Source organism: Schistocerca gregaria, chromosome 5 (assembly GCF_023897955.1).
Source record: "Schistocerca gregaria isolate iqSchGreg1 chromosome 5, iqSchGreg1.2, whole genome shotgun sequence".
NCBI classification, from domain to species: domain Eukaryota; kingdom Metazoa; phylum Arthropoda; class Insecta; order Orthoptera; family Acrididae; genus Schistocerca; species Schistocerca gregaria.
The window spans coordinates 305648912-305671888 of NC_064924.1; the positions used below are offsets into that span (position 1 = coordinate 305648912).

Sequence of the window (22977 nt, forward strand, 5' to 3'; positions counted from 1 at the left end):
GGATGTACATCAATGATGTTAGTAACAAAATGGCTCAAAGATTTAAGATACTTTCCCTCCACGAACAGTCACAGTGAGAGACAGCAATATTTTTGAGTGGTGTGACAGAGCCAAAGACTGTTTGTTGAAGTGTTACATACCAGGCCAAGTCATAGAAATATTAGATTTTATAATGATCATCATCTCATTACTAAAAGTCACCAGCTATACCAGGAGCTCCTGGGTAAGGGCACTCCTGCCAAGAGGGAGTATTTTTGCAAAAACAGTATGGTGTCTATGAGTTCGGCCCAGTTATTCTTGGACAGCGAAGGTTAAGATATTGGTATTTGGGATGGGGGTTAGTTTGGAAGGGGAAATAGTAGTGTATATTATGAACTTCCACCTATTACATTAATAAGAACAATGACTGAGTGAACAGCTTGTTTGCTGTTTATAATACAGACTTCCAAAATAGCACTAATTTCCAGGCAAGTTTTCTGAGCCTCAAGCTTTGAGAAAACATACTTGAGAAGAAGATAAAAAAACAGTGTTAACTGAATCAGTACAATTAGATATTGTAATCAAGCCACAATTTCCATGGCTGGGTTTAAGTGCTGATACTGTCATATCTGAAAATAATGTTGTAAATAACAATAACACCTGTAGTGTGCAGGAAAATAAATGATTCAAGTATTTGCAATTGTTTACCTTACATTGGTAAGGATGGAAAGTTAAAACAAAAATATAGGCATTATGAACAAGTTAGGCTAGGTGTGATTTTACTGACGCTACCAGCTTCTGATTCCACAGTTTATTGTCCTGGTCCACTTGACACTAAAATGATCTTGAACCTAAGTATGATCTATTCATATAGAAACTGTACTAAGAAATGATTGTTTTGTGAGAAATATCTCAATACACTTCGTTACGTCCTTTTTATCCCTGCCAGAGCTTACAACAAAATCTCAATAAATAAAAAAGCAAATCATGTAGTCCTGTTTCTTTATTTCTTTCAGTTCAGTGTTATAAAGAATTACTGTGGAAACTTGTCAGCAGCTAATATTAGCTATAAAGCACATTCAAACAGGACCACATCAGCAAAGTGTGGTACTAATCTCCATGGCTACTTGTTCATAATATATTCAAAGCAAGTCTTCCTGGCTGCAAAGGATGAAGGAAATAGTACTGAGCATGCAATACGTGCTTCAGCTTGAGGAAGAGTGCCATTATACTCCTTAAATTACGCTTTTTAACTAAGAAATTACAAAGACTTAAATGGACATGACATGGAATACAAGAAACATCAGCCTTCCTTATCCATACTGGCTCCAGAGTTAATGTTCCGCTTGACAGCCACCTGAGCACTAGCGTCATCTGTTTGAATGACAAATCAGTTAGTTATAGTCTCATTAAAATTACTTGATAGTTGACAGTTCATGCTTTAGAGCTGGTTTCCACCAATCAGATTGCTCAGTGTCACACGTGAACTATTTACTGTTGCTAAAGTGCCAAAATAATTGGTCAGTTCACTTTCAATTCCTTTTCCACATTCTTTCTTGATGTGTTTAGATCCTGTGGCATGGGTCTGGCACTTTTATTTCACTTCACACATGATATCTACATCCCAAGCAAAACACACACACACGCACACACACACACACACACACACACACACACACACACACACACACACACAAACACACACACACACACACACACTTAAAGAACACACACACACTTAAAGACACTAATGAAATATACATGTTTCACACAAAGGATCAACTAAACACTGCTTGATACTTGCGCATAAGATGCGATTCAGTGTCACATATGCAGAAGTCACAATCACATAGATTGGCTTACATTAGATAAGCTTCATATGACATTGTATGAAACTGAGGTTTTGAAGGCTGCAATTCATCATTGTAACTGGGTGATAATAGTCAAAAATGTACCTAATTCATTCAGCATTTTTCTTTAGTGCAATGGTTAGTGCATTAACTTGCCATGCTGAAAGTCTTGGGTTCAACTCTCATCAAGTACCATAAAAGTTTTTTTATTTCCAAATCTAATAAAAAAAGATTATCATTTTTATTCAGTTAACTGGTTTACATGTACTTTTTTATTTCTAATTCTTTAACACATAATTTTCATCATCTTATTCACTTTTTTCTTTGCTCTTATTTTTCTATATATCATTTTTTTCCCCTCTGGTATCTCCTGTGTCATCTATAATCTGCAATGAATTGACATTGAGGACTGCTCATTGGTTTGTATTGTGGCAGTTTGTGTAGCCAGTGAGAGGATGGATGGCTTCAGGTGACCAATGATAAAAAGAAATTGCAGTTTGCTTTTAGCACTGAAACTGAATCTTTTCTGTCTTGAGTTTGCTAATAGATGTTAGCCTTAATAGACATGAAAAAAATTATCGTGATTTTAGTTCTACTGCAGAACATTCACCACAGTGTTCTCACATACATTATGAGTCATGAAGTTGTGGGCAGCTCACGACATGAGTTTACGCTCAGGACTGTAACATGCATCATCTGCTGCAGTTCAGTCATTGGTCACTTAAAATCAACAGTTGACAGAGCATCTCACATTTCCAACATACCTTGCAGTGGCACCTTCCAACATTGCTCTGCATTGCACATTAATAATATTTCTGAAATGATTTGCCATGTTTTTGTGTCACCTATATGTGAGCAGTATCTGGTGGCTGATGTGGCAACAGAGTAGTGGTGAGTGACCAATGTCAACCATCAATTAATTTTAAATTGCTATAGTTATGGTGTATCAGTGAAGAGTAGAGTTATGATGGAAGTAACTGGGGTTGCTGAGAGAAGAAATAGAATGGTATTAATGGTGTGAGATTATTTGAGATTATTTACTTTTGAAAAGTTGGAAGAATAAAAGCTTATGTTTCTCAAAGACTGAAAACCTGTATCGGCCATTTCATAGTGCATATCTTAAGGATGAGACCCTTTCCTCCAGAATTTATTGAATCAAACTTAATAGACACTAACCAACAACAAAGAAGAAATCAAAATTCATAAGTTAAGTAATTAGAATAAATTATATTCTAATCACAAAATACATCTACACCAACAAAAAATTCTAAAAGAAAAGAACATTCCAGGAAAGATAAGAAAGAAACCAGAGGAAGAAGCACTACCACCAAAGTGGAACAAAACTTTACAATATGTGCATGGAAACAGCCTCCATTCCAGAAAAGTGGAAGCACTTAGTAACAAAAGGGACAGGAAACCACAAGGATCCTAGAAGATACTGAACATGGCAATAGAAAACTTACCTTTCAAAATATTAAAAAAAATAATAACAGCAAGAATAAGGTAAACAAACAATGAACACCTAAGCAAAAGCCAAATGGGATTCAGGATGGAAGATCAATTCTGACACAGTAGAAGTACTGCTAAAGAGTTTATGGGAAGCCCTTGAAGAGAGAGAAAAGTTTTATATAGTATTTATAGATTACACAAAAGCCTTTGACTTTATAAACAGGAACCTAGTGACAAAAAACTAAAGGAAACCCTAAGTGAAAACAACATATGGACTCGAATCATAAGTGCAACACTACAAAGGAAGGGCATAACGATCTCAGATAACCTCTCCCTGCTAGAGCCAATACTCCAACAGAATGTAGTATTCCAAGGAGACCCATTGAGTCCTCTGTTAGTTACCCTTTCAGGGGAAGAAATTGTAAGAATACCCCAGAGGGAATGTGTAATCTCATATGTGTATCCAGGCGATATTGTAATATGCTCAAAACACATTTCAAAACAACAAGAAACAATAAATAATATGGAAGTTCAGTGTGCCAAACATGGCTTCATATGGGGACTGTAAAAAGAAATGATTCTTTCTGTGAGAAATACTTGGATATATTTTGTCATGTTTTTTTTAAAAAAAGTCCTGCCATAGCTAATAACAGGATCTCAATAATTAACCAAGGAATTCATACACCCTTATTTCTTTCAGTATGACATTACAAAGGATTACTGTGGAAACTTGTCAGCAGCTAATATTAGGGCACTAAGATTTTTCAAAGCACACACAAACTGAATCACATCACCAGTTATCATATACTCATTTTCAACCATTGGAGCATCAATGAATTCATATAATTTGTTCAGATTTGAAAGAATTTAGTCTAATGCACTTCCAGTAAATGCTTAGCTGACTTTAATTATGCAACCTGATGGAGTACAACCTAATAAAAATTCAAGAGTGTACGCTTTTTCCTACTTAGGGTAGCAGCAAGTGAAGTGTTCAGCAAGCTGATGAAAAACAGTATCTCCATCCCATCAGAAGGATTTTATAATCTCAAGCACAACAGGAGGTAGCCTGCCACGATAAGCACAACTATATATTTTACAATCCACAAGAAACAATGTTCAACAACTAGAAGTAAATTTTCAGACACTGGACAGCTCAGTTGTATGTCTTACTGAACTCTAGGGAATGACATTTTGTGCTCAGAAATTGAGAAAGAGCACCTTCATTGGCTGAGATCTTCATATACAAAAAAAATCTGAAAATTGTATCAGACTTCAAGTACCTAGAGGTCACTCAGGCTTCAAGTACCTAGAGGTCACTATACAAACAAGACCAAATTGTTTCACAAAATGTAACAGAGAAAGCAGTGAGAGCAATAATGGCTATCCATGAAATAGAACACACTAGATCCCCAGCCTAGAGACAGCAATGGCACTATTCTGAGCCAATATCTCATTAACAGTGACGTTTACCTAGAAATCATCAAACCACATCTCACAGAGAAAAATCCAGTGACACTAGAAAAAGTAAAGCTAACCTACATAAAGAAAGCGATTGGAGTGACCGAAACAAAATGATCAGGACTTGTATACCTGCTGAAGACCTACGAACAATCTGATGCAGCCCAACACCACCAGTTTGGAATGTATATTAAAAATATTCAAAGAACAAAGGGAAGATATGCCTCAAGAATTTTACAGTACAAGCACCAAAACTGGTCAAACATGGACGAAGGAAAACTTTGTGATGAGACACTTGATCATCAGAATCGCAGTCCACTACCTTATTTGCAACAAAACATTAAATCTTGAACCAGATACAATATAAGAGAGTAAACTGTGTCATCAAATATGTAAATCTTACCATGTAGAACCCTATATCAAGTGGGCACAGGCAATGAGTGACTATGCAAATCACAATATGTAAAATTTATAATTTCATGTATTATTATAATTGAGTTTTGAACTTGTATGGCTATTCAGCTGCAATAAATGTGTTATTAAATAAATTTTATATTTAACCTGTCTTTGAAACCAATTGTAGGTGAAGCAGTTAATTACACAAATACAAGTAGAGATATAATCTACAACATTTGCAATAATAATGAATTTTTAGATGAACTGTAGTTTTCAAGGTGAGATTAGAACTTGACATGTGCAGCCATGACAGAAATAAATATAGATATGTCTGAAATGATATGCAAGTTTCAGGAAGAAAATTAACATGAAATAAGAATCCTCTGGGACTAAATAAATTCAACAAATGCTTTTGGGGAAGCAGCACATTATTGGAGCTCCCAACAACAGAATGAGATTGATTAACAGTGACCAATTATTGAACTTAGAACTTCCTAAGGATGCTGCCGAAGAGATTAGGCATGACACAAGCCGCATCTTGACTCAGGCTTCATCTCAGAGGTCCAACTTTAACATCACCTCAGCTGAAAGAAATGCTCTACGAGAATTGAGAGAAGAGCAAGACTTTGTCATCTTACCTGCCGAAAAAAGAAATGCTGCTGTGCTTCTCTCATGTACAGAATATAACGGCAAGATATACAAACTGCTTGACGATCATGCGTATAGTAGATTAAAAAGTGGTCCGACAGGTAGGATCCAGAGAAAAACTGTGGAACTCATCAACTTGATTCCAGTGAAAGTTGCTAAGAGTTTGTGTCAACAGGCTGCAGTTCCTCCAAGACTCTTAGGCCTACCCAACATCCATAAGAATCGGGTACCTCTCTGTCCCATTGTAAGTAACACAGGAGCACCTACTTATTATGTTGCCAAATACCTGACATCACTATTGGGACCTCTCATAGGCAATTGCGACCATCACATTGAAACTCTGATGATTTCATAGGTTGCCTGAAAACTCTTAGATTGCAGTATCGGATCTGTTAGTAAGTTTTGATGTTGTGTCTTTATTTACAAAGGTGCCCATGTAAGATTCTTTGGAGCTCATTAGCAACAAATTTGAGGAGGACACAGCAGCATTATTTAAACATGTGCTTATTTCAACATACATTTTATTTGATAACCAACATTTTGAACAAGTGGATGGTGTCGCCAAGGGAAGACCTCTTTCTCCTGTGGTGGCCAATTATTTTATGGAGGACTTTGAAGAAAAAGCACTACAGTCAGCCACTCTCAAACCCTCTTTTTTTATGCGGTGTGTGGATGAGACATTTGTGGTGTGGCCACATGGACTTGATACTCTGCCTATGTTTCTTCAGCATCTGAAATCGCTCCATCTGAATATAAACTTCACAATGGAAGTGGAAAAAGATGTTGGTTTACCTTTTCTTGAGGTCTTCATAGGAAGGAAAGCAAATCGATCCTTGGGACACAGCGTCTACTGCAAGCCAACATGTACAGATTTATATCTGCAGGCCACAAGCTGCCATCATCCTGCACAATGCAGTAGTGCATTTGTATGTTAGTTAATACAGCACATGTGGTATCTGATCCTGAGAGCCTATCGAGCGAAATACGACATTTGATGATAGTGTTCCAACAAAATGGTTATTCTGAGAGACAGATACATAATGCATTGAGGCCCAGGTGAGTTTAATCTATGGAGCAGAATGAAGATATAAAGACACCCACCACTTTGGTCTTTTTGCTGTATTTTGGTGCCATGTCATCAAGAATCGGAAGAGTCCTTGGAAGACATGGAATTAAGTGAGTTTTTCAACCATCTGCAAAATGAGAAACCTGTTGGGTTCAGTTAAGGATGACCTTGGCCTGAGGAAATGTGGTGTGTACAAGACTCCTTGTCAGTGTGTGGTAGTTTATACAGGCCAAACATGCTGCACAGTACAAGAACGCTGTGATGAACATCAGCGCCATACACGCCTTTGTCAACCGGAAAAGTCGGCAACTGCGGAACACTGTCTGAATACAGGACATCGTATGATTTATGAAAAGATGGAAGTTTTATCCCTGGTATCACGGCATCATCTTTCTGGGATTGCATCATTAAGGAAGCAATACATATCCATACAGCCGATAATCTCATCAACAAGGATACGGGATTTTAGCTGAGCACAGCCTGGAACCCTCCATTGGCTGCTATTAAATCACGATGCGAAGAATCAAGTTACTTTGATAATAGGCTCGTCATAACATTAGCTTAGTATGGCCATTGGTGAGTAACATCTGGCCACACTGTTGACATATGTCTGCTTGTGTCTGTGTATGTGCGGATGGATATATGTGTGTGTGTGTGTGTGTGCGAGTGTACACCTGTCCTTTTTTTTCCCTAAGGGAAGTCTTTCCGCTCCCGGGATTGGAATGACTCCCTAACCTCTCCCTTAAAACCCACATCCTTTCGTCTTTCCCTCTCCTTCCTGAAGAAGCAACCATCCGTTGTGAAAGCTAGTAATTCTGTGTGTGTGTTTGTGTGTTTTGTTCATGTGCCTGTCTGCCGGCACTTTCCCGCTTGGTAAGTCTTGGAATCTTTGTTTTTAATATATTTTTCCCATGTGGAAGTTTCTTTCTATTACATATATATATTAAAAACAAAGATTCCAAGACTTACCAAGCGGGAAAGCGCCGGTAGATAGGCACAATGAATAAAACACGAACACACACACAGAATTTGAGCTTTCACAACCGGCAGCTGCTTCGTCAGGAAAGATGGAAGGAAAAGGAAAGATGAATGGATGTGGGTTTTAAGGGAGAGGGTAAGGAGTCATTCCAATCCTGGGAGCGGAAAGACCTACCTTAGGGGGAAAAAAAGGATAGGTATATGCTCGCGCGCGCGCACACACACACACACACACACACACACACACACACACACACGCACGCATATCCATACATACACAGACACAAGCATATATATATATATATATATATATATATATATATATATATATATATATATATATATATATATATATATGAGAGGGGGGGGGGGGGGGAACATTCAAAATGGGAAAAATATATCTAAAAACAAAGATGATGGGAGGTGGGAAACCAGGAGATTGGATAGTGTTTGTTGGTAATGAGGATCACCCTGTGGCTAAACATGCCTTGGTGCACGGCCAGCACATCTTGGCACAGTGTTACACCATCCAAGTTATCTGGATACTTCCCACTAACACCAACCTGTCAGTACTCCGGAGATGGGAACTTGCCCTTCAGTATATCCTCTCTTCTCGATATCCGCCAAGCCTCAACCTCCGCTAATTTCAAGTTGCGCCACTCATACCTCACCTGTCTTTCAACAACTTATTTGCCTCTGTACTTCCGCCTCGACTGACATCTCTGCCCGAACTCTTTGCCTTTACAAATGTCTGCTTGCGTCTGTGTATGTGCGGACAGATATATGTGTGTGTGCGAGTGTACACCTGTCCTTTTTTCCCCCTAACGTAAGTCTTTCCGCTCCCGGGATTGGAATGACTCCTTACCCTCCCCCTTAAAACCCACATCCTTTCGTCTTTCCCTCTCCATCCCTCTTTCCTGAAGAAGCAACCATTGTTTGCAAAAGCTAGAATTTTGTGTGTATGTTTGTGTTTGTTTGTGTGTCTATCGACCTGCCAGCACTTTTGTTTGGTATATAAGACTTTTTTTGTGTGTATAAGTAATATTTAGTTGAAAGCTGAGCTTAAAATAAAACCATTTCACAAAGATAAATGAAAGAAACAAAAACTATGTACATACATTTTTCTGTGCGAGTCTGAAACTGGGTGTGCACCACATATAAGATCACCCATCAATAAACCAGTTGTACCTTTAGAATGGAGCAAATGCACAAGGCTTTCAACATTGATAAATGTGTTATCATCTGCTTTCATGACGTAATGAACAAATGGGCAGTTTTTAATAGTCCATTTCAGTAACATGACAGTTTTTAAAGTTAAGTTATAATATGTGTCCAAAAAGTCTTCTTGGATTATATCTTTGTGTAGAACACTCTCTTTTTCAATCTGCTCCTGGAATTAAATAATTATGTATCAGACTTTCTCTGTGAAATACTGCATTTTACAATAAAAGTATTTGATTTGAAAAAGTCTTGTACATCATTACTTGTCAACAAGTTGTGCAGATCAATGAAAAATATTACTCAGGGTACATAAATGCTGTAAACTTAAAAAATATTCATGTTCACCATTTAAAAGAATGAAAGTGCCTAACGTCTAATCAACTTAAGCTCATTACAGATGGGGCATTGTTTGGATAACTAAAGATGAAGGCAACAGGCTATGGCTGTTGAAAGAATCTGTCCAGAATTTGTCTGTAGCAATGTAGGTGACTCACATAAAATCTAACTGGATGGGGATTTGAACTCCACTCCTCACAAAAAAAAAAGTCAAAAATCCCAACCACTGTGCCATTTTACTTGACTGTCATTTGGAACAATGAATTATTCATACATAATGGCATCCACTGAAAGTGATGAAATGAACTGTTCCAGGGAACAATAATCTGTGGGTGAAGGACTTTTATTGATAAAATATATAAAATAACAGAAAGGCAGCTACATACTTATAGAAGATTGGTGCATGAAACAGAAACAAGTAACAAAAAACAGTTAACACTAGCTTTCAAGATCTTGCTCTTTTTCTAGTAAGAACACACATTCACAGACACAACCACAGATGCCCAATCGTACAGCAAGTCTCAATGCCACTGTGAGCCTGTACATTTGGGTGCATGTGTGGTTGTGTGTACTCTTACTAGAAAATCAGCAATAGCTTGAAAGCTAGTGCTAACTGTTTTCATTACATGTTTTCGTGTGCCACACAGAAGTTCTCTATAGGTAAGTGGTTGCCTTTCCCTTAATTTATCCATTTTTGCATCCAGAAATTTTTAATGGTTAGTTATACTACCCAAAATTTGATTAATGGCGAATTCAAGGAACAAAACATTAAAACATTTCATTGTGAAATTCAGATATTGAGAATCACATAGATCGGCAATGAACTGGGATATACTGATATGTCAGTGTCAAGAATTCTCAGGAACGAAGTTATAATGTTACTGTTGATGGTGTGAGAACTGAATTATCTGGTAACATTAGAATTAAGCCTGTTCTCGCTAACTGCATTGGATGTTGTGCTTTTGTTTGTTGTTGAAGTTTATTTTATTGTTCGCTTTGTTTTTAAGACTTTCTGTGAACATTCCATAAGAAGTTCATTATTTTCCCAAAGAGCGTTCTTCCACAAAAGAAGCCAAAGATCTAAAAGTGAAAAAACTGTATAAATGTCACAATACCTGGACAAAGAAAAAGCCTCCACTGTGCTTACAAAGAGTGCAGATGAAAATTTAAACTAAGAAACTTTTACTTAATACAGCTGTATCCATTCCACGACTTATGAACCAGACAAAGATCACTGGTATCTTAAAAGAGGCAAACCCAGCAACAAACCTCAGAGTTACCATCCTATTGCACTTCTGAATTTGATGTACAAATTCTTTGAGAGACTGCTGTATAACAGACTGTGTGTTGAGATACTTGGAAAGACTACAGTTGAACAGGACAGATTTTGACCAAATCATAGCTACGTAGATCAAGTGCTTCTATTGACAACTTGTATAGAAGCTGGCCTCCAAACACAACAAAAGATCTCTGTGCTGTAACTTACGATACCATGTGGAGACTCAGTGTTGTTTGCCAGGTGCTCTGAGTAATACCCTGAAGCAGAACAGCACAACTTCTCAACATTATGCTGACTGACATACCATTTTAAATATTTATACACTCCTGGAAATTGAAATAAGAACACCGTGAATTCATTGTCCCAGGAAGGGGAAACTTTATTGACACATTCCTGGGGTCAGATACATCACATGATCACACTGACAGAACCACAGGCACATAGACACAGGCAACAGAGCATGCACAATGTCGGCACTAGTACAGTGTATATCCACCTTTCGCAGCAATGCAGGCTGCTATTCTCCCATGGAGACGATCGTAGAGATGCTGGATGTAGTCCTGTGGAACGGCTTGCCATGCCATTTCCACCTGGCGCCTCAGTTGGACCAGCGTTCGTGCTGGACGTGCAGACCGTGTGAGACGACGCTTCATCCAGTCCCAAACATGCTCAATGGGGGACAGATCCGGAGATCTTGCTGGCCAGGGTAGTTGACTTACACCTTCTAGAGCACGTTGGGTCGCACGGGATACATGCGGCCGTGCAATATCCTGTTGGAACAGCAAGTTCCCTTGCCGGTCTAGGAATGGTAGAACGATGGGTTCGATGACGGTTTGGATGTACCGTGCACTATTCAGTGTCCCCTCGACAATCACCAGAGGTGTACGGCCAGTGTAGGAGATCGCTCCCCACACCATGATGCCGGGTGTTGGCCCTGTGTGCCTCGGTCGTATGCAGTCCTGATTGTGGCGCTCAGCTGCACGGCGCCAAACATGCATACGACCATCATTGGCACCAAGGCAGAAGCGACTCTCATCACTGAAGACGACACGTCTCCATTCGTCCCTCCATTCACGCCTGTCACGACACCACTGTAGGCGGGCTGCATGATGTTGGGGCGTGAGCGGAAGACGGCCTAACGGTGTGCGGGACCGTAACCCAGCTTCATGGAGACGGTTGCGAATGGTCCTCGCCGATACCCCAGGAGCAACAGTGTCCCTAATTTGCTGGGAAGTGGCGGTGCGGTCCCCTACGGCACTGCGTAGGATCCTACGGTCTTGGCGTGCATCCGTGCGTCGCTGCGGTCCAGTCCAAGGTCGACGGGCACGTGCACCTTCCGCCGACCACTGGCGACAACATCGATGTACTGTGGAGACCTCACGCGCCACGTGTTGAGCAATTCGGCGGTACGTCCACCCGGCCTCCCGCATGCCCACTATACGCCCTCACTCAAAGTCCATCAACTGCACATACGGTTCACGTCCACGCTGTCGCGGCATGGTACCAGTGTTAAAGACTGCTATGGAGCTTCGTATGCCACGGCAAACTGGCTGACACTGACGGCGGCGGTGCACAAATGCTGCGCAGCTAGCGCCGTTCGATGGCCAACACCGCGGTTCCTGGTGTGTCCACTGTGCCGTGCGTGTGATCATTGCTTGTACAGGCCTCTCGCAGTGTCCGGAGCAAGTATGGTGGGTCTGACACACTGGTGTCAATGTGTTCTTTTTTCCATTTCCAGGAGTGTAGATAATGCCATTACTGACTAGGAGATCCTTAATCATGGCCTTTCTCAATGCACAGTCCTAGCTCCATACTACTTAGCTTATGTATTGCAGACACATGCTGATGACTTAGTGATATCGACACAGCACAAACAAATCCAGGTCACTGAAGATATATTAATGAAATATGTAAGTATAACTGGACATTTTAGTTTATGAGGAGTTCTGCCAAACCCTAAAAAAACTGAAACCACATGCTTTAATCTGAGTAATATCGTAGCCAACCCATTACAAATAACCAGGGTACCCTGCAGTTATAGTTAACAGAAAGCTGTCATTTAAATAGAATTTAACAGACTGCAGCTGAAATTAGCTCAAGGAATAATATTCTGCAAAAATTATGTGGTATGACATGGGGTTCTGCAGATTTGACCATAGAATCATCTGCCATTGGCCTTTTTTGTCTTCTCAGCGGCATAATACTTCAGCCCTGCCCGGAAACAACAGCCACGCACAGCTGACAGATCTGCAGTTAATGAAAACAATGTGGACTGTTACTTGTGCAATAAAGTCCACTCCAGTATTGTGGGTACCAGCCTTGAGCTGCTTTCCACCATCTAACTTGAGAAGAAATCACATCCTTCTAAGGGAATATAAGAAATTATGCAACAGTTAACAGCTGTCAATTTATGAGCACATACGTGCCATCTCAATCAACAGATCCACTCCTTAAATGCATTACTTAGCTCAGCTAACAACCCACCGGACCATAACGTCAATTTCCATGAAGTTTGGATGCAAGAATGCTAGAAGAACACTGCACAACATCTCCACAGCAGTCTACAAAACAGAAGAAAACCAGGGAACTTGATCTAACCATGTAGGACGAGGAGTACACTCAACAGGATCCACACCAACGATAGTAGATGTGCTGACCTATTATAGAGATGGCGAAAAGCTACCACTGTAAAGATAACTTGCAGCCTTACAAGACAGACTGTCCTGTGTAATGCATAAGGGTGCCCTAAAAATTTATACCTTGGAAACCTCTCAGACTTCTTGGGTATTACAGCAAAAGTGATCAATTATGTAAACAAAACAACTAAAATAGCCAATCATTGACAATATAATTTAAATGGATAGTGCAAAAACCTACTCACTAAGCAGTGGCAGGGAAGGACACATACAAAAGGGTTCAACTTTTACAAGCTTTCACAGCCAGTGGCTCCTTCTTCTGGCAGAAGAGTTGAAGGGGAAGGAAGAGGGGTGAAGGAATATGACTGCAGAGGCTTACGGAAAGGGGTAAAGTTCCTAAAAGTAAACCTGAACCCGGAGTCAGGGGAGACTTACCGGATGGGATGAGAAGGAAAGACTGATTGTTGGGGACTGCACAAGATAAGATTTGAAAACCTTAGAGTTTAAAGGTGGAAATCAGGAAACATGCAAGACAAAGATTACTACTAAAACACCATGCATGAGATAAGACAAGTGAAAAGCTAAGTGCATTGTATGTTACAGAGGTGGGAGGAGGGATGGCGAAAAATAGACAGGCCAGAAAATAAAAGATGTAAAAACTAAAATAAAGAGAAGAAAGGAGTAGTTACTGTGAGGATATGCTGAGACAGAAGGAATTAAGGTAAATTAAGGCCAGGTAGGTGGTGAGAACCAAGCACTTGTTGTAGTGCTAGTTCCCACCTGCGGAGTTCTGAGAAACTGAGGTCTGGGTGAAGAATCCAGATGGCGCATTTTGTGAAACAGGCACCAAGGTTATGACTTTCACATTGTACAGCATGCTCTGCAACAGGATATTGTGTGTTGCCTGTATACATCCTCTGATTATACCCATCCTGACTGATAACTGGGTTGTAGTAATGCCGATGTAAAAGGTCGAACAGTGTTTACGTAACAGGCATATGACATCTGTTGTTTCACAGGTGGCTCCCTGTTTGATAGTATATGTCTTGCCAGTCACAGGGCTGGAATAGGTGGTGGTAAGAGGGTGCTTGGAGGGTGCTTTCCTGAGATCCATAAGCCTTCAGCCCCTGATTTGGTTTAGCTACATTAATGACATCTTTGCCATATAGACTCATGGTGAGGTTGACCTGCTAAAATTCCTGGAATCTCTAAATACCTTCTACCAATTAAATTTCACATGGTCCTATTCTGAATCCCATGTCATTTTCCTTGATGATGACTCATCCTTTCTGAAGGTCCCTACACATTTCCATCCATATTAAACCTAATAACAAACAACAGTACTTACAGTTTGACAGCTGCCATTCTTTCCTTGTCAAACGTTCACTCCTGTATAGCCTTGGAATTCGAAGCAAACATATCTGTTCAGATGCAGACTCTTTGTAGAAATACAACATCTCTCTCACTTCAGCCTACACTGGATGTAATTATCCCAACAGCCTAGTTCAAAAACAGATTTCCTGGGCCATCACGTCCAATCCTGGTACTGCTGGTACCTCCAAAACACAACTTCAGAGGACACCACTTCTCACCAGAACTGCCCTGGTGTTGAATACATCAATCAGCTACTTCAACAAGGGCCATGACTTCTTAAAACCATGCTCTAGAATAAGATCCATTCTGTCCGGATTTTGCCCACCACACCTAGAATAGCATTTCATTGTCTTCCCAAATTCTGAAATATCCTTGTCAGACCCTATGCTCCTTCTGCACCTACTCCCTACTCTATGGCTCCTATCCCTGTGACGGTCCCTACAGCAAGACTTCCTCTATGCACCCTCCTACCACCACCTATTCCAGTCCTGTAACTGGCAAAATATATACTATCAAAGGGAGAGCCACCTGTGAAATGACACGTCATATACCAGCTATATGTAAACACTGTGCAATCTTTTACATTGGCATTACTACAACCCAGTTATCAGTCAGAATGAATGGGCATATGCAACACACAATATCCTGTTGCAGGGCATGTTGTACAACATGGCAGTCATATCCTTGGTGCCTTTTTCACCATATGTGCCACCTGGATTCTTCCCCCAGACATGAGTTTCTCAGCAGTCCGCAGATGGGAACTAGCACTACAACATCTACTTAGTTATTGCCACCAACATGGCCTTGTTGTTGTTGTGGTCTTCAGTCCTGAGACTGGTTTGATGCAGCTCTCCATGCTACTCTATCCTGTGCAAGCTTCTTCATCTCCCAGTGCCTACTGCAACGTACATCCTTCTCAATCTGCTTAGTGTATTCATCTCTTGGTCTCCCTCTACGATTTTTACCCTCCACGCTGCCCTCCAATACTACATTTGTGAGACCTTGATGCCTCAGAACATGTCCTACCAACTGATCCCTTCTTCTGGTCAAGTTGTGCTACAAACTCCTCTTCTCCCCTATTCTATACAATACCTCATCATTAGTTACGTGACCTACCCGTCTAATCTTCAGCATTCTTCTGTAGCACCACTTTTCGAAAGCTTCTATTCCCTTCTTGTCTAAACTATTTATCGTCCATGTTTCATATCCATACATGGCTACACTCCCTACAAATACTTTCAGAAATGACTTACTCACACTTAAATCAATACTCGATGTTAACAAATTTCTCCTCTTCACAAACGCTTTCCTTGCCATTGCCAGTCTACATTTTATATCCTCTCTACTTCGACCATCATCAGTTATTTTGCTCCCCAAATAGCAAAACTCCTTTACTACTTTAAGTGTCTCATTTCCTAATCTAATCCCCTCAGCATCACCCAACTTAATTCGACTACATTCTATTATCCTCGTTTTGCTTTTGTTGATGTTCATCTTATATCCTCCTTTCAAGACACTGTCCATTCCATTCAACTGCTCTTCCAAGTCCTTTGCTGTCTCTGACAGAATTAAAATGTCATTGGCAAACCTCAAAGTTTTTATTTCTACTCCATGGATTTTAATACCTACTCTGAATTTTTCTTTTGTTTCCTTCACTGCTTGCTCAATATACAGATTGAATAACATCGAGGAGAGACTACAACCATGTCTCACTCCCTTCCCAACCACTGCTTCCCTCTCATGCCCCTCGACTCTTATAACTGCCATCTGGTTTCTGTATAAATTGTAAATAGCCTTTCGCTACCTGCATTTTACACCTGCCACCTTTAGAATTCGAAACAGAGTATTCCAGTCAATATTATCAAAAGCTTTCTCTAAGTCTACAAATGCTAGAAACATAGGTTTGCCTTTCTTAATCTAGCTTCTAAGATAAGTCATATGATCAGTATTGCCTCACGTGTTCCAACATTTGTATGGAATCCAAATTGATCTTCCCCAAGGTCGGCTTCTACTAGTTTTTCCATTCGTCTGTAAAGAATTCGCATTAGTATTTTGCAGCTGTGACTTATTAAACTGATAGTTTGATAATTTTCACATCTGTCAACGCCTGCTTTCTTTGGGATTGGAATTATTATATACTTCTTGAAGTCTGAGGGTATTTCGCCTGTTTCATACATCTTGCTCACCTGATGGTAGAGTTTTGTCAGGACTGGCTCTCCCTAGGTCGTCAGTAGTTCCAATGGAATGTTGTCTACTCCAGGGCCTTGTTTTGACTCAGGTCTTTCAGTGCTCTCTCAAACTCCAGTATCGTATCTCCCAATTCATCTTCATCTACATCCTCTTCCATTTCCATAATATTGTCCTCCAGTACATTGCCCTAGTAGAGGCCCTCTATATACTCCTTCCACCTTTCTGCTTTCCCTTCTTTGCTTAGAACTGGGTTTCCATCTGAGCTCTTGATGTTCTTGCAAATGGTTCTCTTGTCTCCAAAGGTCTCTTTAATTTTCCTGTAGGCAGCATCTATCTTACCCCTAGTGAGATAAGCCTCTACATCTTTACATTTGTCCTCTAGCCATTCCTGCTTAGTCATTTTGCACTTCCTATCGATCTCATTTTTGAGACGTTTGTATTCCTTTTTGCCTGCTTCATTTACTGCATTTTTATATTTTCTCCTTTCATCAATTAAATTCAATATATCTTCTGTTACTCAAGGATTTCTACTAGCCCTCGTCTTTGTACCTACTTGATCCTCTGCTGCCTTCACTACTTCACCCCTCAAAGCTACTCATTCTTCTTCTACTGTATTTCTTTCCCCCATTCCTGTCAATTGTTCCCTTATGCTCTCCCTGAAACTCTGTACAACCTCTGGTTCTTTCAGTTTATCCATGTCCCATCGCCTTAAATTCCCAACTTTTTGTAGTTTCTTCAGTTTTAATCTACTGTTCATAACCAATAGATTGTGGTCAGAGTCCACATCTGCCCCTGGAAATGTCTTACAATTTAAAACCTGGTTCCTAAATCTCTGTCTTACCATTATATAATCTATCTGAAAACTGTCAGTATCTCCAGGCTTCTTCCATGTATACAGCCTTCTTTTATGATTCTTGAACCAAGTGTTAGCTGTGATTAAGTTGTGCTCTGTGCAAAATTCTACCTGGCGACTTCCTCTTTCAGTTCGTAGCCCCAATCCATATTCACCTACTATGTTCCCTTCTCTCCCTTTTCCTACTACCGAATTCCAGTCACCCATGACTATTAAGTTTTCGGCACCCTTGACTATCTGAATAATTTCTTTTATCTCATCATACATTTCTTCAATTTCTTCGTCATCGGCAGAGCTAGTTGGCATATAAACTTGTACTACTGTAGTAGGTGTGGGCTTCGTATCTACCTTGGCTACAATTATGCGTTCACTATGCTGTTTCTAGTAGCTTACCATTCCTATTTTCCTATTAATTATTAAACCTACTCCTGCATAACCCCTATTTGAATTTGTGTTTATAACCCTGTAGTCACCTGACCAAAAGTCTTGTTCCTCCTGCCACCGAACTTCACTTATTCCCACTATATCTAACTTTAACTTATCCATTTCCCTTTTTAAATTTTCTAACCTACCTGCCCGATTAAGGGATCTGACATTCCACACTCCGATCCGTAGAACGCCAGCTTTCTTTCTCCTGATAACGACATCCTCTTGAGTAGTCCCCGCCTGGAGATCCGAATGGGGGACTATTTTACCTCTGTAATATTTTACCCAAGAGGACACCATCATCATTTAATCATACAGTAAAGCTGCATGCCCTCGGGAAAAATTACTGCTGTAGATTCCCCTTGCTTTCAGCCATTCGCAGTACCAGCACAGCAAGGCCGTTTCGGTTATTGTTACAAGGCCAGATCAGTCAATCATCCAGACTGTTGCCCCTGCAACTACTGAAAAGGCTGCTGCCCCTCTTCAGGAACCACACGTTTGTCTGGCCTCTCAACAGATACCCCTCTGTTGTGATTGCACCAAGGTTATGGCTATCTGTATTGCTGAGGCACGCAAGCCTCCCCACCAACGGCAAGGTACATGGCTCATGGCCTTAATTTACCCTAATTCCTTCCATCTCAGTGTTTCTTCACAGTAACTGCCCCTTCCTTCACTCCATTTTAGTTTTCTACATCTTTTATTTTCTGACCTGTCTATTTTTCACTGTCTCCTCTCCCACCTATGTTACATACAACGCACCTAGATTTTCACTCTTATTAACTCATGCATGATGTTTTAGTAGTGATCTCTGTCTTGCATATTACCCTATCTTCCAGTAGCGATTCGAAAATTTCCTTGTAAATTCTAGAACCACTCAGCCTTCTACTATCTCAAACACATGATATTCTGGATATGAGTGTGGGATGGTAGACTTCTAACTACTTCGCATCATATGTTTGTGTGTGCAGGTTTAAAATCAGTTGTGGGAAGAAAGTAGATGTGGTGGCCGAACGGCACTGACAAGTACCTGTCGGGTGATCCATAGATGTTTTAGTGAGTGTGTAAGGAAAAACTATGGAGTTTATATGCAGCTCTGTGCTTATTGTGTCATTGGCAATTGTTATTAAAACAAGGACAGTTGAAAAAGTACTCTTGAAACCTCTTGACATAACCTTGCTACAGGCAAGACTTATTTTCTGATTACGTTACGAGAAGTTATGGTATCTAAGCCAACTTTCTTTTAACTGTAACTGAATTTGGTTCTGACATTCGCCTGTACAAGAGACTTACAGGAAGCTAAATATACACTCCTGGAAATTGAAATAAGAACCCCATGAATTCATTGTCCCAGGAAGGGGAAACTTTATTGACACATTCCTGGGGTCAGATACATCACATGATCACACTGACAGAACCACAGGCACATAGACACAGGCAACAGAGCATGCACAATGTCGGCACTAGTACAGAGTATATCCACCTTTCGCAGCAATGCAGGCTGCTATTCTCCCATGGAGACAATCGTAGAGATGCTGGATGTAGTCCTGTGGAACGGCTTGCCATGCCATTTCCACCTGGCGCCTCAGTTGGACCAGCGTTCGTGCTGGACGTGCAGACCGTGTGAGACGACGCTTCATCCAGTCCCAAACATGCTCAATGGGGGACAGATCCGGAGATCTTGCTGGCCAGGGTAGTTGACTTACACCTTCTAGAGCACGTTGGGTCGCACGGGATACATGCGGCCGTGCATTATCCTGTTGGAACAGCAAGTTCCCTTGCCGGTCTAGGAATGGTAGAACGATGGGTTCGATGACGGTTTGGATGTACCGTGCACTATTCAGTGTCCCCTCGACAATCACCAGAGGTGTACGGCCAGTGTAGGAGATCGCTCCCCACACCATGATGCTGGGTGTTGGCCCTGTGTGCCTCGGTCGTATGCAGTCCTGATTGTGGTGCTCAGCTGCACGGCGCCAAACATGCATACGACCATCATTGGCACCAAGGCAGAAGCGACTCTCATCACTGAAGACGACACGTCTCCATTCGTCCCTCCATTCACGCCTGTCACGACACCACTGTAGGCGGGCTGCGTGATGTTGGGGCGTGAGCGGAAGACGGCCTAACGGTGTGCGGGACCGTAACCCAGCTTCATGGAGACGGTTGCGAATGGTCCTCGCCGATACCCCAGGAGTAACAGTGTCCCTAATTTGCTGGGAAGTGGCGGTGCGGTCCCCTACAGCACTGCGTAGGATCCTACGGTCTTGGCATGCATCCGTGCGTCACTGCGGTCCGGTCCCAGGTCGATGGGCACGTGCACCTTCCGCCGACCACTGGCGACTACATGGATGTACTGTGGAGACCTCACGCCCCACGTGTTGAGCAATTCGGCGGTATATCCACCCGGCCTCCCGCATGCCCACTATACGCCCTTGCTCAAAGTCCGTCAACTGCACATACGGTTCACGTCCACACTGTCGCGGCATGGTACCAGTGTTAAAGACTGCTATGGAACTCCGTATGCCATGCAAACTGGCTGACACTGATGTCGGCGGTGCACAAATGCTGCGCAGCTAGCGCCATTCGACGGCCAACACCGCGGTTCCTGGTTTGTCCGCTGTGCCGTGCGTGTGATCATTGCTTGTACAGGCCTCTCGCAGTGTCCGGAGCAAGTATGGTGGGTCTGACACACCGGTGTCAATGTGTTCTTTTTTCCATTTCCAGGAGTGTATGTGGAAAGTGGGAGTTCTATTGTTTATGGAGGTTAAATACATGATTAATTGATGAAAAGTGAAGTTTGTGTGTCTACTTATTTCACAAGTAGTAATAGTCTAAAAATTGCTGGACCTAGCATTATTCAACACAGAAGAAATCATGAGGGTTTCCAGCAAATGGCTATCCAATAGAGAAGAGTGGCTGCAAGTCCCAAGTAAGTCACCTTGTAAAGATGTGAAAGGTGGTTTGGGGGAATAAACTGAAATAACCCAGATCCACACTCACATTTTAAGTCATTAGAATGTTAGAATGTGGTGACCTGTGTGAAAAGATGGAGAAAACTGGAATATTAAGTAAAAAATGAGAGAAGAAGCTGTTACCTATTGCCATAGCAACCAAACATAACAAGACAAGGGAATTACTCTGAGAAATTGGAATATATTCAGGTATCCAATGGAGCAAAATTTAAATGGAAAAACAGTGAAGAAATGAAAAATTCAAAAAGATAAAACAGCAGAGAAGATTTTCACATATTTGTCTAAGAAGAAATACATATAGAACTCTTCAACTAAGAAGATACAGTGCAGGGAGTATACAGCTCTCACACACATTGTGGGGACGCAGACACGGAAACCAACATACACCTGACGCTGCTGACACCAGCTGCTGTTCTATGGTGCTGACCTGTCTCCACATCCGCTCACCAACACAATGCAAATTCTATGCCAGGTGAGTGTGAAACAAAACTTGATTACTTTAGTACAAAGTGATACAAGATACTTTTGAATGAACTTTTATCGTGTAATTATCATATTTAAAGTTAGTTTTAAATGCTTACAAGAGCAAAGGCATAAAAAAGTATGGAAAATATACAACAGGTTGGGGATGCTCAAGACTTAGCTATGGCCATGGAAACCAGGAACAGAAGTGCCTGACAGGGCAGAGTTGATAAATTTAATCAAGGCTCAGAATCTTATGTTAATCTCTTTAAGTTCTCAATTAAATACCTAGAGTGAAGGTTTAAATGCTGATAGTGCAACTCTGAAGGCATGGGTGCTTTGAAGATTGATTTCGACGCAATAAGTAATAAAGCAGAGAATTTAAAAGTAGATTTAAAGAACTAGTTGACAAGTTCTTTGACCACTCATATAAATCATATGTTTACTGACTTTAGTCAGAAACAGATGGACACTTTTCAAGATTTATCAAAATGGTTAGAACTTAACATTGAAAACAAATGTAATAATATAGAATATGAACTTATTGAAAAGTTAGGATCTTTTGAAAATGTGTACAATATGAAGTATAGTGGTGTCAGGCAGGGGTTGAATACTTTGAGAGAGAGTGTAGATAAGCATAATGAATTAATACCAGACTGAGTCACAAATTACAGATGTCAATAGATGGGTAGATAATGTAGAAAGATATTTCAAAGAGAAAATAGCTAACTCTGACATTGTAAATGTAATTAGTTTGGAGAAACAATTTGGAGAGATTGTAGATTGAAATATTACTGAGAGAATAACTTCTGGAAAATATTGTCTATTCCTTCTCCTGAACTCAATGATACCAGGAAGGGTATGGACGACCTGTGGAGAGAAATTATTACCCCAAGATAAAGTAGAAAAAAGGATAATTTCACCTAATGTGGTATTAAACAGTGAAGCGGTGAATGATTTGCAATGGGGAGCCCATTCACGGTTATTTAGACAATTCCCTAAATTTAAGCCAGATGGAGAGGTACATCTGACACATTTCTTAAAAAGTTTTAACTAATCTTTACCAAAAATTGCGAAGATTACAAGAAGATCGAATTTGGTTTGGGGTACCTTCTAGGGGAAGCCTCAGAATGGGTAACAGTAAGTACTGAGAATTTTTCCTCTTGTGGAGACTTTCATGTCTGCTTGTGTCTATGTATGTGTGGATGGATATGTGTGTGTATGCGAGCGTATACCTGCCCTCCTTTCCCCCTAAGGTAAGTCTCTCTGCTCCCGGGATTGGAATGACTCCTAACCCTCTCCCTTAAAACCCACATCCTTTTGTCTTTCCCTCTCCTTTCCTCTTTCCTGATGAAGCAACCGTTGGGTGCAAAAGCTTGAATTTTGTGTGTATGTTTGTGTTTGTTT

The 22977-nt window shown here is 40.8% G+C and overlaps 1 protein-coding gene across 1 annotated transcript in view; it reads right to left on the reverse strand.

Annotated features, from left to right (window-relative positions):
• The window catches only part of LOC126273324 (lactosylceramide 1,3-N-acetyl-beta-D-glucosaminyltransferase A-like), a 77473-nt gene that overhangs the window by 43081 nt on the left and 11415 nt on the right, over window positions 1-22977 (reverse strand). The window contains exon 4 of the mRNA XM_049976870.1: window positions 8943-9214. Within this exon, the coding sequence (XP_049832827.1) occupies window positions 8943-9214 (272 nt within the window). The remainder of the gene's footprint in view (window positions 1-8942; window positions 9215-22977) is intronic.